The 17,540-nt window shown below is 36.7% G+C and overlaps 2 protein-coding genes across 6 annotated transcripts in view; one reads left to right on the top strand and one right to left on the bottom strand.

Annotated features, from left to right (window-relative positions):
* The window catches only part of LOC131059747 (structural maintenance of chromosomes flexible hinge domain-containing protein GMI1), a 411,868-nt gene that overhangs the window by 27,993 nt on the left and 366,335 nt on the right, over nucleotides 1-17,540 (top strand). For all 5 annotated transcript variants that reach the window (XR_009110235.2, XR_009110236.2, XM_057992783.2 and 2 more), the window contains one exon: nucleotides 5,501-5,584. Coding sequence is in view for 3 of the 5 variants with exons in the window: in XM_057992783.2 (XP_057848766.2) it covers nucleotides 5,501-5,584 (84 nt within the window). In the remaining 2 variants the exon portion in view is untranslated. The remainder of the gene's footprint in view (nucleotides 1-5,500; nucleotides 5,585-17,540) is intronic.
* The window catches only part of LOC131059749 (uncharacterized), a 64,058-nt gene that overhangs the window by 34,627 nt on the left and 11,891 nt on the right, over nucleotides 1-17,540 (bottom strand). The gene's annotated exons all lie outside the window — the stretch shown is intronic.

Raw genomic sequence — 17,540 nt, 5'->3', positions numbered from 1 at the left:
ATAGATGATTTGGTTTCTATTGTGATTCACATCAACAATTTGCAAAAGCTTATGCCGGATTGGGAAAGTGTCTTTGATGCTTGCTCAGATGCCTTGGATGTAATTGGTGCTCAAGGGGAATCTCTAACAAGTGTTACGGTGGAGGAACTCAACTAAGTCTTGGTCAGATTTGTGGAGTATGCAACTAGAGAGAGGGATGTAGGCTAGAGTCTTCTAGAAAATTCCCTACTTGATGACTAGGCGTCATCCTATTGGACCTCCTTTTTTTATTCCATTTTTTATTTTAACACTAACTATTGTTATTTTAGGGTGGTGTTGGCAAGATCTTGGCCCTTGATTCTAAATGAATCTTGGCCATTCATTTCATTTGAGACTATATAAACCCATTTGCCTCTAATTTGTAAGAGAGATTTTTGAGAATTGTCGCCTACATGCTGCAAGTTTGAATATAATCATTGAAGTTTGGTGATTTTGCTTAGATTTTGTATCCATTTGTGGTTCTCCTTGCCTCCAAATTTAGATTAGAATTTGCTTTCAAGTATTTTAGATTGAATGAAAGAAGTGTTGGATGCATTTGAATGAAATTCATTCAATCCATACCGCTAGCTTTCTTGTTGATTGTAAGTTTGCCTTGTGTGGTCAACTGGAATTTGAATCGAACTTAACTTCAATTTGTGCTTACTCATTGATATGCATCCAACTGATGGTGTTGATGTTGTCTAGCATGAGTTTGAACATTATACATTTACCTTAGATGATTGCACTAAGCTTGTGTCGAATTTTTCTTTGATGGCAAAACCTAGCCTAGTAGAATTGCATTGAATCAATCATTTCCTCTTGCATTCTAGGTTACAGTCTTAGAATAGAACTTCTAAAACCTTACTCCTTTTGCATTTTATTTGAAAATCTTTGTTAGATTAGATCAAGAGCTCAAATTGCAAAATCATTTGAAAGTCGTTGGCAAACCTATTCCCATTCATGATAAGTTTGATAACCTTGAACAATTGTGCAAGTTCGCAAGTGAAAACAGAAATTCACATCAAGCCATTGATTAGATATTTAGCATTAGAGGTGATTTTGTTGAAGAGTTCGAGCCATAGACTTCTAGTTATTGTTTTGATATTTGTTTGGAACATATTCCATGAGTTTTGTATACATTTGACAATATTTAAACATTTAAGTGTGCTATTTCCTTCTTTTATGATTTCTGTTTATAATTATGTGATTGATGTATACTTGTGTATGTGATCAAATTAGCTTCTACTTGATGATGTTCTTGTGTCTTTAAGGTTTATTTAATAAAGGGTGCATGAAACAAGTTTTAAATCCTTAAAAATCTCTAAATTTCTTCGGATTTTCACTTGCTGAGTTTGTGCTGAGTTTTTTTTGTTGAGTCTTGAGTCCCAAGTCGAGTTGCCCTTGCGGAGTTTGAGTCTCATTTCCATGGTCTATATTGCTGCATACACATTTTGGTTACATGTTTTCTTTTTACTTTAGTTAATTATTTTTTATAGCTTTTAGGAACACCCTATTGATATGTAGATTGAGACTTTAGAAACTAGGTAATGACACTGGGCAGATTTAGAATGTGAGTACAATCATATGTCATAGGGTCGTTATCCATTCCACTGATTTTTGTTTAAGTCTTTTGCTGATTTTATACTCAATGGTTACTCCTTGATATTGGTTTTTCCTTTAATTTCTTTCTTCAAGTATTTATTTATGAGAGTGAAACATCCCTCCAATGTATTGTACTAAAGTTGAAGTAATCTTGGTTTGTTGCCCCTCGTCATGTGTATAGTCAAAGTTTCTAGTTCAATATTCCTCAAGGCTATTTCAAATAACACAAGAATTCTATACATGCCTCAAGTGGAATCCATTTGGCCTTACTTTAAACTTCTTGGTACTATAATCTAGTGATAAATGAACTAGCATTGTATTATTTACTTTTATTTGTACTTGGATATTCACATCAAACAAATCCTTTGAGTTTTCTTGTGCACTTTCTTGGTTGTATAACCTTGGAACAAATGAATTGCTAGGGTTAAAGATTGCCATTTGTACTTAGATGATCACATTAGACAACACCTTGAGTTCATCGGGAATCAATATTGCCTTTATAAAATTGCAATAAAAGATTTGTGTTCACCACGTACATTTGTAGCTGGATAGTCCTAGGTTTTAAGCTAGTTGTCCCAGGTGGCATTCTAGAAGTTCCTTATAATGGGGCCATGTCTCATTATTTACTTTTGGTCACTTAGCATTTAATATATGCATCATGCATTTAAGTTTTGTATCAAGGGTAGTTGTCATTGTACCTCATCACTTGTATTTATAAGCAAGGTCTCTCATGTACATTTCGTATGATCAATTATCATTTCAATTAATCTTGCATTTTTGAAGAAATCCATTCTTTCCATTCAATCAATCTTGCATTGTTGAAACCATGTAAGTACTATTCAAGAACAATGGTGAAGAAGGCTAAAGGGCAATGAGAATTCACCACCCACTAAACAACTAATGGAGGAATACCAAAAAGTAAGATTGCACATCTATTGGAAAACACAAAGATAGACATCACCGACACCATGGCAACACAAATGGATTAACTAATTGATAATCAAAATACACTAATTGAATGTATTTGGTTTATTTTTGACATTGTAATTGAATGTATTTGGTTTATTTTTGACATTGTAACCATAGTTACAAGCCTCGGATTCACCTCGGACTTAGCAAGCTGATTTTTGACTCGGACTTGGACTTGGACTCGGACTCGGACTCGGCACCCAAACTTAGCTGAGACTTGGCCTAGACTTGGCAAATTGAAAAATCCAAGAAATTCAAAGATTTTTAACGATTTTAAACTTCTTTCATGCATTTTTTAATAAATAAGCATTAAAGACACAATAATCTCATCAAATAGAAGCACATACACAAGTTTACATTGATCACATAAGTATAAATGCAAATTTTAGGCTTGCGCTGAAGGAAATAAGCTAAACTAAATAACACATTAGAAATATAGGTAGTGTCAAATGTCTACAAAGTTCATGGAATATGAAATCCATGTCATCAAAAGTTCAAAATATATATCAAGTTCAACATAAAAGCTAGAGCATAGAAGTCTAAGGCTCAGAGGAGCCAATATCAGTCGACCTCGCAACTGTCCTACGTGTGCGCCTAAGATAGGTCCTGGAATGTTTTGTAGCCATGATCTCTGCCTGTGTCTGAGGCTTAGGCTCACCCTTAGTGACATCCATATCCTCATCCACATCATCCTCGAGGAACAAAACATATTAACCCTTTTTTTCATTTTAAATAATGTCATTTAATTTTTTTTTACCTTATTATTTTCTGCTTGCGTGGCAGAGTCTGACCCATGGGACTCGGCGAGTCTGCCAAAACTAGGCCAGACTCGGCCGAGTCCGAGTCCAGAGGCCATGGTCTTTGAAAGTTGAAAGCTGCTCGTATGTCACCAAGTCTTTGGATGATGAAGATGTCACAAACCAATTAGGTACATGCCCAATCATAATAGAAGGTGATAAACAAGGAACCAATGGAAATTGATGTCGAACAAACTCCAAAGACAAGATGACTCTCAAAATGTGATGAAACTATCATCAAAGAGGAGAAATCCCCTCAATTGTGTCCTCCAAATAAAAAATACGAGACTTCACAAACAAAGAACCAATGTTTGACAAAAAGGAACCCCAATTAGGAAGAGAAATCGATACTTGTTGCAATGACTCATTGGAATCACCAACAAAAGATGAATGTGTGATCTGAACTGGAGAAGTAGGAGTTGTAGGTGGAATCTCTAGATCAACATAACTCTCAAGTGCTGCATCTTATTCAAACTCCTCTAAGGTACCATGATCACAACAAATATTGTCAACATCATATGGAAGAAGGCAATCTGAAGTAGGATCATTTGGGAATGAAGGAGAATGTGGATCTTCGAAAATGTCTAAAATAATGGTCTGAATTGTGTGAGGGCACTAAATACCTCTAAACTAGGGGTTGAATATCATGTTGGAGAAAAGAATCCACTCCAGAACCACAAACAACAATATAACCTTTACAACAAGAGAATACTATATATCACCAAAAATAATGATGATATTGAGATGCTAAGCAATGTACATGAGCCTTGCTTATAAAGCAAAAGGCTAGGGGTGAGAGAATACAAGATAATGACACGAGTATCAATCACATATGAGAGTAGGTAAAGTTCAACTACCTCAGTACAAATACCAATGCACTTAGGAAATATTAAATAATGTCATATCCACAACTAATTGATTAATGCCTAGCTAAACTTAAGTATTGAGTAAAATAGGATAAACCATATTAACTCCAACTACATGTGGATATCTCTAAACAACCATAAGAAAACAAAATTAAAGCATTACCTTTTATTCTCCTAGACTGTGAATAACTCTATAAGACCAAACACTAAAAACATCACAGTTCTCACTCAAAGTGTCTATGAAGAATCTTGAGTTTAAAAACCAAATCTTAATATTTTGTTTATTCAAGAATTGCAAGGAAGAAAAAATGTCAGTTAATAGGATGTATTTTAGGTTTCATTGAGGCAAAAAATTACAAACCTTTAATAGATTTTTTATTCATGTATCAATGTGCACATGAATCTATAGTAAAGTTACCTTGTGACTAAATTGGCTATAGTAGGATTAGTGATCAGCTTTCATATTTCGCTGCTTTTGGATTAAAACATAAGTTGGTTGTTGCAACCTTGTTAAGTACTCTTTCGAAAGTATCTTTTAAGCTACTAATCCCTTGAAAGAAACTATTCTCCCAACTCTGAAACTCTCTGAAACTTTTATTATGTGAATGGTATTTAGACCTTATGCATTATTAATCAAAAGAGTCTTTAATTAGACCTCTATTATTTATTTATAGTATGGCAGGATTGTGCAAGGAGCTTGGCTTTTACAGTATAGCATGATTGCAAAAAGAATAATATAGCATGATTATAAAGGGACCTTGGATTCTAATGGGATATCAGTTTTGATCCAATTATTGCCCTTCATATTTATAAGATAAATAATGAAATGTTGGATTTGCAGTTGGCAAATCTAAGAATTTTGTCCATTTGCCGTACTTCCCAAGTTTCTTTGTTGTTCATAACAAGATTTGAGTTTAATTAGATACTTGAAGTAGTACTTTTTAAGGTTTGATATTATATTGCTACATGAATGATAGATTTCAATCCTAATGCAAACAAACTCATCATAATAGGAAATTGAGAGTTGTAAAGAATTTCTATCATCATAGGAATCATGCTTGATTTCATATTGTAAATTTCATTTCATTTTTAGACTGTTTTCAATAGTTGTATTAAGTTATTTATTGTGCATGGCTCCTAAATGGTCCTTTAGCTAGTGCAATCTCATATTTAATTGTTCTAGACATAACTTTTCTTGTTGGCACGTATTTAGGGTGGTTGACAATTCTTTTGGCTTTGTTTTTGTAGTGTCATAATAGGCGATCAGGAGATATCTATTTTTGACAGTGGCCAAGGCATGGATGGAAGCAAAGAAAATTCTATTGCAAAATGGTGCATATTTTCTTGCTTATCTTGATTCTTTTTATTTTGAGCTTCATGGTATATTTAATGAAATTTTTCTGTATTTTGTTGGTAGTGATGATGATCTACATTTGTTGTCAAGTGTCTTGAAATTTCTTATGCGAATTGTCAATGCGTATTGCAAGGACAATATTTGCCTTGTCTTGTATGGTTTTTTTTTCACCACGCTCTTTCTAATAGCTATGCAGCCATTGCATTGTTGCTTTATTTATGGCTTCAGGAAGATAAAAATATCTGAAACCTATTGTATAGGAGTTCCTACATATAAAGTGTCTTGACATTTCTAAGAGGCATTGTCAATGATTATTGCAAGTAAAATATATTCCTTGTCTTGTGTGGTCACTTCTTTTGACATGCACTTTCTCTTGTAAATGTATAATCACTTCAGTCTTGTTGAATTTGTGGCTTGAATTGTAAAACAGACTATGAAATTAATTGTATAGTAATGCCTACATGTGAATCTTTATTTGTGACGAGACATTTATCATTGAGTTGAAATCAATTATAGTTTTTTTTGGCATTTATAGGAATTTTAATTTTGTTTGAGTAATAGAATTAAGCTTGACACGCAAACAAAGTTTTAGCATGTAATAAATATAGATACATATCAAAGAATTTAAAGATCGTTAGCTTATTTCTCATTCTATCCATGAAACATCTTTAATTTTTATCATAGATATTATTTAATAAATTATTGTTATCTAACCTAGATATAATTTGTGGAAAGCATACAAATGTATATGATAGCCAACATGTTGCAGGGTTTGTTAGTAACTTTAGAAAATTAAGTTGCAAAGAAATGAGGATTGACAACTTAGAGAACTAAAATGATCCAAGAGAAAACGTGTAATCTGAAGCCCACATTCTATTAATAGCTATATTGTTATTTGAGTACATGAAAGACAATTCCATGAATGCATTATACATCCCCACACGTACATGAATATGAGTTTCACATCATCAAAATATAATTTTATCATATATTTTCATGTTGATTTTGTCCCTGTTATTGTATGTGTACGTGCATCTAATTATGTGACGTTTATTAGGATTCAATTGTGTTGGTATTGAGTCAATCTAATTGACCCATATTTCATGAGAAGTGGTTCAAAATTCACAACCCATCTCTCATGAATATGAATGGTACACTTAGTACTCATTGCATCTAGGTGATGCTAATAGAGGTGAAGCATTGAGGCTTTTTGAGAGGTCACCCATCTTAGTATTACTCTGACACAAGCACAATAAGCCATGGAGTTTCCCCCAAAATCAATTCCGCTTAGCTTGCTACCCATTTGGAAAATCTTAATGAAGTATTGTGCTTTATGTGTTAATGTAGATTAGATTTCTTAGTAGATAAAACAAAGGTATCTTTTGATTTTATTATCTCACAATTGATGATCTCACTAACCTATGAATCTTGCAGGTTGCTGCAAGTATGAAGAGAGATAGTATGTTGACAAAGTATATTGATTTCCTAAGTTTTAATAATATTAAGTGCTGCTGATTATATCACAACTATCACTGTGTTTAGAATAAGATCGATCTTCCAAGATTTGCACTGATTGATTTTGGTACACCCTTCATCGATTTGTTTGTGAATCATATATATTAAATGGGGAGGCACATCGATGGATAGACATGTCTCCACACGTGTGGAGGCATGTCTCTCCACCGATATGTCTGTCCATTTAATATTACCAATACCAATTCATAATCGGTGGCATTAGCAAACCGTTTGTTATTATAAACTAATACTGATTCATAATCGGTGGCATTAACAATCCGTTTGCCATTACAAACAATTAAATAAATATCGATTCATAATCGGTAGTTAACTATTCAGTTAACACAACCGATTCACAATCGGTATGTTAAACTGAAAAATCAGTTAATCGATATACATAATCGATTTAGATAAATCGATACACATTATCGATTTATGGTGGATCGAAGAGGATAGCCGATACACTTTATCGACAGGAAGTGGATCATACATGATCACCGATTTTATACTAGGGAGATGACAATCGATATATGATCAACCATTAGATCATTTAATCAGATTTAGTTTATTCTTGAAAAGAATATGTATGTATATTAATATACATAGTAATAATAAACTCAATGATTATTACTATGTATATTGGTATACATATATGAAGTATTCTAATGATGTAAGTCTTATTCATGATCATATTTATCTGACCGAAGCTATCATCTTTAACACTCCCTCTTAGCTAGGGAGGATAAAATCTATTTAATAGTATAACACAATAGATCCATTAATTGTGAAGGAAGATATGGTATAACCAAGAATATCAAGTCACATGATATTCATCATATCTCACAAATATCCATATTTATGGTATGTGCACTTGACATCACGTCTCATGATGCCTACCATGATGAATATTAGATCATGGCATATCCACCAATATTAAGCCTCATAATATCCACCATGAAGATCTCTTGTAGAGTTATTATGGTTTATTTAATGATATCAAGTCTCATGATATCTACCATAATGTCTAAGAGATATTAATTATCATGATATGTCCACAGATATCAAGTCACATGAAATCCATCATGATAGTGAAATTGATCATTGTAAAGTCGTCACCTTACAATATCAATTTGTTACAAGTGTTCATTATTGAAAAGTCGTCACCTTTCAACAATGTTCATAGGGGGCCCATGAAGTCGTGGAGTCACACACATGATGATAAAATAGTTTACACATTAAACATCTTTAAATATTAGTACAAATAAAAATAATTAGAGACTCAATCTCAAATTTAATTTACATGTTCAACCATACCCAAATTATCCCGAAAGTGTTCAAACTTTATCTTGGAGAGTGGCTTGGTAGGGATGTCTATTGTCTGATCACTTGTACTAATATACTCCAATTGAATCACATTCCTTTCTACCATGTTTCTAACATAGTGATAAGGAATCTCAATGTGTTTCGATCTATCATGAAACATTGGATTCATTGAAAGCTTGATGCAGCTTTGGTTGTCACAATGGATGGCGGTAGGATTCAAGGGCTGTCCAAACAGTCCTACAAGCAATTTCCTAAGCCACACTACTTCTCTTGCTCACATGGAGGCTGCAATGTACTCAACTTCTGTAGAACTCTGTGCAACTGAGGATTGTTTTCTACTGATTCATGAGATCATTGCTGATCCTAAACCGAAGCAACACCCTGATGTGCTCTTTCTGTCAACCACACTTCCAGCCCAATCTGAGTTAGTGTATCCATGTAGATCTAGGTCTACATTTTTGTATCTAAGACCATATCCAATTGAGCCTCAAGGGTATCTCAGAATGTGTTTTGCTGCAACAAGATGTATCTCCTTTGGTTCACACATAAACTTGGGTGAGTTTTTCGGTGAGTAAAAGTCAAAAAAACTCGCAGAGCAGAAAAACTCGACAAGTTTTCAAAACTCGTAGAGTACTCTGCGAGTTTTCCAACTATGGATGGGAAAGTAATTCAATACAATGAAATTTATGACTTTCCAGGTGGTTCTGCACCGTTTTCTCTGGAAAAGATATCTTTGAAAGGTTCAACATGGAGCCTTTAACTTTAAAAGACTCAATTGGAAGGGTACAAAAAGAAATTATCAGCATGATTGAGGCATTATTCGCAAGAAAGTTGAATGAGGGCGAAGTGACGCTGAACTTCCTGAGGTCCCAGTTGCATGAATTCTTCTTTGTAGGTTCATTTTTCAAGGAACATTTTGAGAGCATTTCTTCATTTTCCAGCACAATGAAGAAGACGCAGGATATGGTGGTAGAGTGGCAGAACCTTCTTTCTAAGAGCGAGGAGGAAATTACTTTGATGGAATTCAAAATTGAAAGTGTTCCAAGTGTCTCCGTAGGAGAGTTGGAGGCTGTCATCGCCAAATTCATCACCTATGCCATTAATGAGCGGGACAACGGTTGTCCATTTTTGGACAAGAATCTTTTTGACTGAGTAGTGGTGGCACACTTATTGCTGGAATATTTTGACTAAGCGGCGGCCCGATCAATGCATGTTGAATTTATGAAGAATCTTTTGCATGTAGCCGCCACATTTACGATTTTATGACAAATTCCTCTCGCATGTTGCCATCGCATGAAGGAATGGTGGGCATTTATGGCAGCATGAACGATTTTTGCATGGGATATTCATTGCATGTAGGGCGAACTTGATGTAAGTGGTGCATTTAACACACAAATGGATGCCATTTTGGGCATGTTTAAATTAATTGTATATGGGTTTCATGGGCATTTATTGTTATATTCCCACCTTGTTGCATCATGTGTAGGGAATCTTTTGGGGGAAAACACTAATTAGGGTTTGCATTTCCTCATGGTTTGAGGCCTATATAAAGGGGTGACCCACCCTCATTTGTAAAGGAGGAGAGATTGTTTTCTGAGATTGTTGAATTAAAATTGTTGAAGTAGAAAACTTAATACATTATTCTATTTGATGGTGTATTCTTGTCCTATTTTAGCAAGCTACATGGTCTTTCTCTCTTCATTTAGATTAGATTTACTTTAAAGTTGTTAGACGAACGGGATTTGATGAGACTGTTTATAGTGTAGACCCTCGCTCATACCTTTGGTTGGTAGCTGATTGGTATTTACTGTGCAAGGTTAGTCTGACCTTTTTCTACGTAGAAACTTAACTTCAATCATCAGTAGACATTGTTCATTGATGGTGTTGATTGGTGATCTGAAAATATTTCGCACAACCTTTGAACTTCAATCATTAGTAGACATTGTTCATTGATGGTGTTGATTGGTGATCTGAAAATATTTCGCACAACCTTTGAAGATTGCACTGCCTATGTGAAGTTGTCTCCTAGTGGCGAAGCAAAGTGTGGTTTGGTCTCACTTGAGCAATCCTTGTCTCCTTGTTCTTACCTCTAAGTTAGCCTAGCTTTCTAAACCCTTCCTATTTACTTTCTGCACATGTTAAACTCAAAAAATCCTAAAAAATGAGCCCTTCATTGCTAAATCATTTGTGAGTCAATTCCTTTAAGTTACAAAATTGTCTAATCTTCTTTGAGAGTATGTAAGGCCCCTTGGATTACCAGTATATCACATTAGCCAATTGAGTCACGTCCGTTGCACATAGGAACCTTGGAGTTGATTGTTTGATCTTCTTGCAATCTTAGCACACAATTGCACTTTGATCAAGAGAGAGTAAGGTCTGTTGGTAACTTTATTCCATGCTCAACGCTGTCATAAAAAACACGTCAACAGGACGAAGCTCTTATACCATGTTTGGACAACTGAATCCTTTGGAGTTGAAACACGAAAGGTTACATTAATTAGTACACCAATTGCAATTAAATATATATGTTTAAAAGAACATTAGAGTGGTCCTCTTTACCTGATGGGGCCACATCATGTTCCTGATCTTGTCTTATAGCCTCATGCTCAACATGCTGAACACCCTCTAAATCCTTTGGAGTTGAAACACGAAAGGTTACATTAATTTATACACCAATTGCAATTAAATATATATGTTTAAAAGGAGGTTAGAGTGGTCCTTTTTACTTGATGGGGCCACATCATGTTCCTGATATTTGGGGATGCACACCATGACCTTCATCTGCAGGTTGTGCTCCACCCTCACCAAGCTGCATTCCAATGTCATGTGCAGTGTTTTCATTGCTTGCCTATTTAAAACAAATAGGCACATAATTACGTTATGGTGGAAATAAATTTTAAATAGATTGCACAAGTATTCAATTTTAAATAAACTTCATTGAGTTTATTTAGCTTCGTGTCGGATGCAGTGGAAGCTTCTGTTTGCCTAGTCAAGACTCTTAGGGGTTTAGCCACGACTCCATAGCCTTGCTAGAAGGCAATCTTCAGGTCCTCATCTGTGGGCACTCTATTGAATTCAGAGCCCTGCATTGTTGCATAAGATCATGAATTTTGCTTCTATGGTGTGATAAAACCAAAATTGTTTGCAATTTATTATTTGGATGCAATATTTCATTTATTGATACTTACAATTAGTGCGGCTAATTTCATATAACCAGCAGAGTCAACTTTGTGCTGCCTGTGTTTTTCTAGTCTTGCCTTTGTTGCCTTCGATGTGTCGTGCAACCTATGAAAAGTTTGAAATACATTAGATTATGTAAAAAGGAGTAATCAGTATATAATTGCATTGTTGATAGTATCACGTACCTTCCTTGGCCTGGTGGTGTCTTTCCTTTTTTCTTTTCAGCCTTCTCCTTTCCATTTGACACCAGGTACTTACACTCCCTCTCTCGAATCATGGGGGGACGCGTGTACTTTTTGCTCGTCTCTAAATGTGACTTATATTGGTCCCTCACATACTTTAGATAGGTACCAACTTTCTTAAGGACCTTGGTTCGGTTGAATGTGTTATTACCGAATAGCACAACTAAATGGTCAATGAGATCATCTTTTAAATCTTTGATTAGCCTACGGGTTTCCAAAATAGGCTAAGACTCCATCCATCAGTCTAGAACTGAGAAGGGGACATTACAACAATCCGCATTCCTGTTTCGTCTCTAGCTATATTGGAAAGTATCTTAGGCTTCTTTGGTTCTTTCTCCTTATTACAACTGGCTAAGTAGTCATCAATAGGCCGAGTCTCTATCATCTTCTTACTCTTCTCGATGCTTCGTAGCAACCAATCGGGAATGGTGGAAATTTCCATTCCATAGTCAAGACACATTTCTCGATCAAGTCCCCTCAATGTGGATATAACATCATCATCATCTTCTTTATCCTTGGTCAAATCATAAATATTATTGCCCAAACTAACCTCCAATTGGATAGTGGGAGAACCTGACTGTTCATCATCTTCATGCCGCAATGTTGATGTCGCCATAGCATGTAGCTCTTGGATGTTCTTTGGGAAAATTACTGTGTTGGAGCATTGTTCAAATTCCTTTCTCTTTTCTAGCACATCTACCTCCTTCACTAGTGCGGAACTAAGGGGCGACAAAGGAGTGCTAGGTTTATGCTTCTATTTCTCCTGACCATCTCCTTCCCCTTTGTCTTGGATTCTCAAGGCACACTCTTCCTTCGCTTAGGAGCATGGCTCTCCTCATCTGCATGAATCCTCACATCAGTGATTGTTCTTTGATCATCTTCAAGAGAGGACGACTCTTGCTTCATTTTCTCATAAGTGAAGACAACACCCATATCTATCAATCTGTTCATTTGTTTGTCTACCCGCTTTTGGAGAAATCCATGATATCTCTCATAAGCACGTTTAAATTTGTTACTTCTGGCTGTGACCAATTAGGCAAAATGATAGATTTCTTCATTTCATTCTCATACTGCAGATGAGTATGATCACTATCATTCACAATTTGATCTGGAATGAGAAAGAGTTCATATTTTATTATGAAGTGCACTGACATCCTAGACCACATCCTTTTCTTTAGTGCTTGTTCATCCATTAGATTCGCCCAGTAATCCTCATTGTCAACCTTGTGTATGAATCTTTCTCCCTTGATTCTTTCAACATTCTTGTGTGTATCAAATCTGTCTCTACTCTTGTATGTTCCAAGGCGATAGAATGCAATCTCATCGATCACTATACTAGCTGCAGTGGCAATGTGGCACACCTTCAAAGTTTTTCCTATCGCAATAGGAAAAGGCATCCCTCTTTTATGTTTCTCCTTCTAGATGAAATCGAATTCTAGAATTTGTCTCACCAGCTCAAGTAGGATCATTTTGTCTGTAGGATACCTAGGAATTTTGTATGATTTGGAGTTGAATCCTTGAATCCTTAGGTATGTGAAGGTGGGAAACTGTACGTACCACGATTCATATTGTTCAACTCTTTTGCCGCTTTGGACAACCTCTTGTGGATTCCGTCTTGAAACATCCTTTTAATATACATGGTGAAAGCATTGTTCACCCTTCTATAATCTTCAATTCTATGCATATCAAGTTGTGGATAACATTCATAACTCCTGTACTGTCCTGGTCCATTCGTGACTTCTCCCTTGCTTATCAATCCTTTGTATGTGACAAATCTTGCAAGTATATACACAAGGTAGGAAGTTATGGAAAATGACTTAGTCTTCTCTATGTTCCTCAATTGAAAATCCAGGTTGTCACTAATAATCTTTTCCCAATTGATCATTGTTCCTCTTATACAATCTTGGACAAAGTAATATATCCATCCTTCGAACAAGGCACTCTGCGACATCCCCATCACTTGGTTGAGTAGGAATACTAAATCACTATATTCCTCTTTGAAATCTGTACACATGAGTGTCTTTGGTGCCTTGGAATGATGAGGCCTTGGCTCAATCACGCACTCCTTGTTCACAACAGTCTTCAATGCATCTTCCTTCAACTTGTATTTTACTTCATATTCATCTTTCGTTCTTTCTTTCATATTTGCACTGCAAGGAATTCCGAACACTTTGGTAATCGCATCCTCAGCAAGGTAGGCAATGGTTATCCCTTTGGGATTTTGGATCATCCTGGAAAGTGGACCATAATGTCTTGCGCATTCCAAAATAAGCTCACTACATTGTATGGATTGCGGAAACCCAACTGCGTGGTATATGCCACTCTTCATGATATTGGTGTATGTAGGAGAAGGAAGTTGCTTCTTTGCTCCAAACATCCTTTGCCGCATCCGCTCCATATTCAGGTACTCCATGTTCGTGTTTGTGATTCATTTCCATCGGAGGACAATTTGGAATCTGGATAAAATTTCTCCCGAACTATCTTCAACTGCTCCTTCCAAATTCGAATCCCGTATTTAGACATGGTACTTGTATGAAACTTGAAGTCAATAACTTGAAAATTATCTTGAGAACTTATTTTCGGAATTGAATAAGTTCTGATTTTTTGTGATCTAGACAAATCTAGGAATGAAAATCAGAAATTCTATCTTTATTCATTATGAATTCTGAAAATAGAAGGAAATCAACATGAATTGGGTCAAAACCCTCATTAAATCCTTAGGAAACCCTCATTTTCAGACTTAAATAAGGTCTGATATAAAAATATTAAGTCTAAAGACATCTAGTATACTCAGAAAATTTATCAAAAAATGAAGTCAAGAGTATACCAAAATCTGGAAATGCTTTGAAAAGGTGTGAAATGTCTGATTTTTCCCTCTTAGATGTCTGAAGACACCTTTCCAAACGCAGTAATGGCTGCCCAATGTCTGAAGACAACTTGCAATACTCATAAATCAGTCACTTAACGAGGTTGCAGCCATGAGAATGCACATGTTTCATGAAAATTTAACTCTCCAATGTCAAAATGATCAAATCTGGGCAGAAACAAAGGGCTGGGAAAAATAAATCAGTCTGAAGATAGGTCGGAAAATGGAGTTTCAGACCTTGCTAGCATCTCAAGTAATGATGGCACACCCAAAAAAAAATGACCACAGAATGCCTCTTCCAATGAAATCGCTGAAGTGTAGAAGGCTGGAAATGAAACCCAAAGTCTGAAGACAAACTGAAAATGTTGTTTTGAGACCTGCGACAACTCTGAAAATGCCTCCAAAATGTGCTCCCAAACTGACCTTTAGACAAAATTGCCTAAGTGGGAGTGAGCTGGGAATGAAAAATTAAGTCTGAAAACTATGTCTTCAGCCAACAATGAAGTCAAAATAGCTCCCAGCAATGGTGGAAAATGCAGGTTTGAGAACAAAGGCAGCCCCTTAGCATTAGTGGAGTTAACAATGTAGCCCAAAACCACCCCAAATTATGAAGTATGTGTTGGCATTGTGTTGTCATTGATGTCAACCGTTATGGGATGACTACCGGTAGAAGAGATGTTTGTGCAACACTGTTATGCAGGAGTACAAGATGAGATATCTTTGATATCACCTTGTGTTGCAGAACACCGGTAAGGTAAAGAAGAGAATGTCATTCAGAGTAATGACCATTGGAGTCACCGGTACACAAGTTAGTATTTGACTTGTGTGGAAGATGTGGACAGGTTACCGGTACAGTCTAACACCAGTAAGGAAAGGATGTCAACTTATAAGAGATGTGTTGACAATGAGCAGTTGCCAACTAACAAGCTTATCACCAGTGTACAAGCAGGATGAGCGAGGTGCTTGAGTTGTTTGTGATGTAGAGGCAGAATGTTACTAAAGATCACATCAACACCGGGGGTGATGTACACTTGCCAACCGGCAAGCATGTGCCAGACATGTTAGTAAAAGGCTAGCCATTGAAGAAGGGTATACCGGCATAAAGGGTGAAGTCATCCAACAGGACTCCCACCGGATGAAGAAGCTATCATAGGTTATGTGATAAGTTGACAGAGTAAGACGCTTCTGTGAGCAAGCTGACATATGGAAAGATACCGAGAGATATGTCAAGTTGAAGATGTATCCTCCCCTTGGTAAAGTCACACTTGTACCGGCAGAATGATTCTCTGAGATATGCAGGTGATTGAATGCAGAGACTGGATGAACAAGTGGAAGATGAGAAAGCCTCCAGAGCATGAGATTAGAAATGCACACCGGATAAGCAAGTGAAAACAAAGTGTGCTACCAGGACAGTGAAGGAAAAATAAGGAGTTGAGATGCTGTGTTTGTCATCTTGACAAACCAGTTGAGAGGAGAACTGGTTGGATGAAGAAGGACGCTAGTGAGTCTGCAGGAACATACATGGTGATACCGGGATGCCGATGAAGGTTGATGCAAAACAGTTGGAGTTTGATGACTTGGTGTCATCAATGTGTCTCACTAGCAAGAAGGAAAGTATGTTGTCCACCAGCAGACACATCTATTGGAATCTGCATTGGTGATAGTTGACATGTTATGTCAACCGGTGAAACATCAAAGAAGAGACAAGGAAGATAAGGTTCTCACCTGATAAAGAGAAGTGCAGCAAATTGAAGGATAAGGAGAGTTGTCGAAGTAGCTATGTTGCCGGTAAGTGAACATATTCATAGAGGTGTTTCACCGGCAAAGCAGTGAAGTGCAGACACAAGGGCTACACCGGCAGGATAGAAAAGGTGATGGTAGGAAAGATAACCAGCAAGGTGATTTGTGCTGGTAGGGTCAGTAAACCGGTATGTGTGAACTGGTTATGTGCATGGTCGGTGACTAAGTTGAACCGACAGAGCAGTGTGCCAAGGTGGATACCGACAACAATGCCACGTGGAGGTGAAGTGGCAAACTTGCACAGGTCGATGTAGAGTGACGATGAGGTAGTTGGCAGTTGGTCCGACATTAATGGTGACTGCGAAGCTCGAGGGGTGATTGCAGAGGGGTTGCGGCTCGAGGCAAGACAAATCTGACCATATCCATGGCGTGCACCGATTGATTCAGATTGTTTGGATGTAGATCGAAGTTGTTGAAGCAATCCATTGAGTCATTAATGGTGATTGACCAAGAGGTGTGCCGATAGATTGATTGCAGGTTGCTGAAAAAGGAAGGCGTGTTTTGAAAGGTTTGAAGATGGCGGAGATGTGCAGGTTGGCCATCTATGAGTCGAGATCCAATTAGATCTGATTGGATTCTGTGTGTCTTGTGATCTGTGAAGAAAATCCTAAGGCACCAAGTTTGAATATGGTTTTGGCGGGAAGATTGGGCTATAAATATGCAAGCCAAAGATATTGTTAAGGGCTGCTGAATGGAAGAGGAGAGAGTTGCTGCAAAGTGATTGAGTGCTACATGAGAGAGTTAGATCAGTCAGAGTGAAAATAGCAGAAGATTATAGCGACTGAGTGAGTGAGGGTTAAACCGGTGAAAGGGTTTACCTGGTAAGGTTAAAGCAACCGATTAGCAGCAAGAGTGCATCAGAGAAGATAACCAGTAGGTGCTAGTATTAGCAGGAAGACAATAGAGAGTGATGAAGTGGAGAGCAGTGTAGGAGAGATCTGGAAAAGCAGATGCAAAGCAAGGTAACCGGTAGAGTGTAAACTAGTAAAGCAACAACAGAGAAGGCGT

Source organism: Cryptomeria japonica, chromosome 3 (genome assembly GCF_030272615.1).
Source record: "Cryptomeria japonica chromosome 3, Sugi_1.0, whole genome shotgun sequence".
Classification (NCBI taxonomy): Eukaryota; Viridiplantae; Streptophyta; class Pinopsida; order Cupressales; family Cupressaceae; genus Cryptomeria; species Cryptomeria japonica.
Note: the sequence above shows the minus strand (reverse complement) of the source record. Positions and strands in the feature narration are given on the sequence as shown.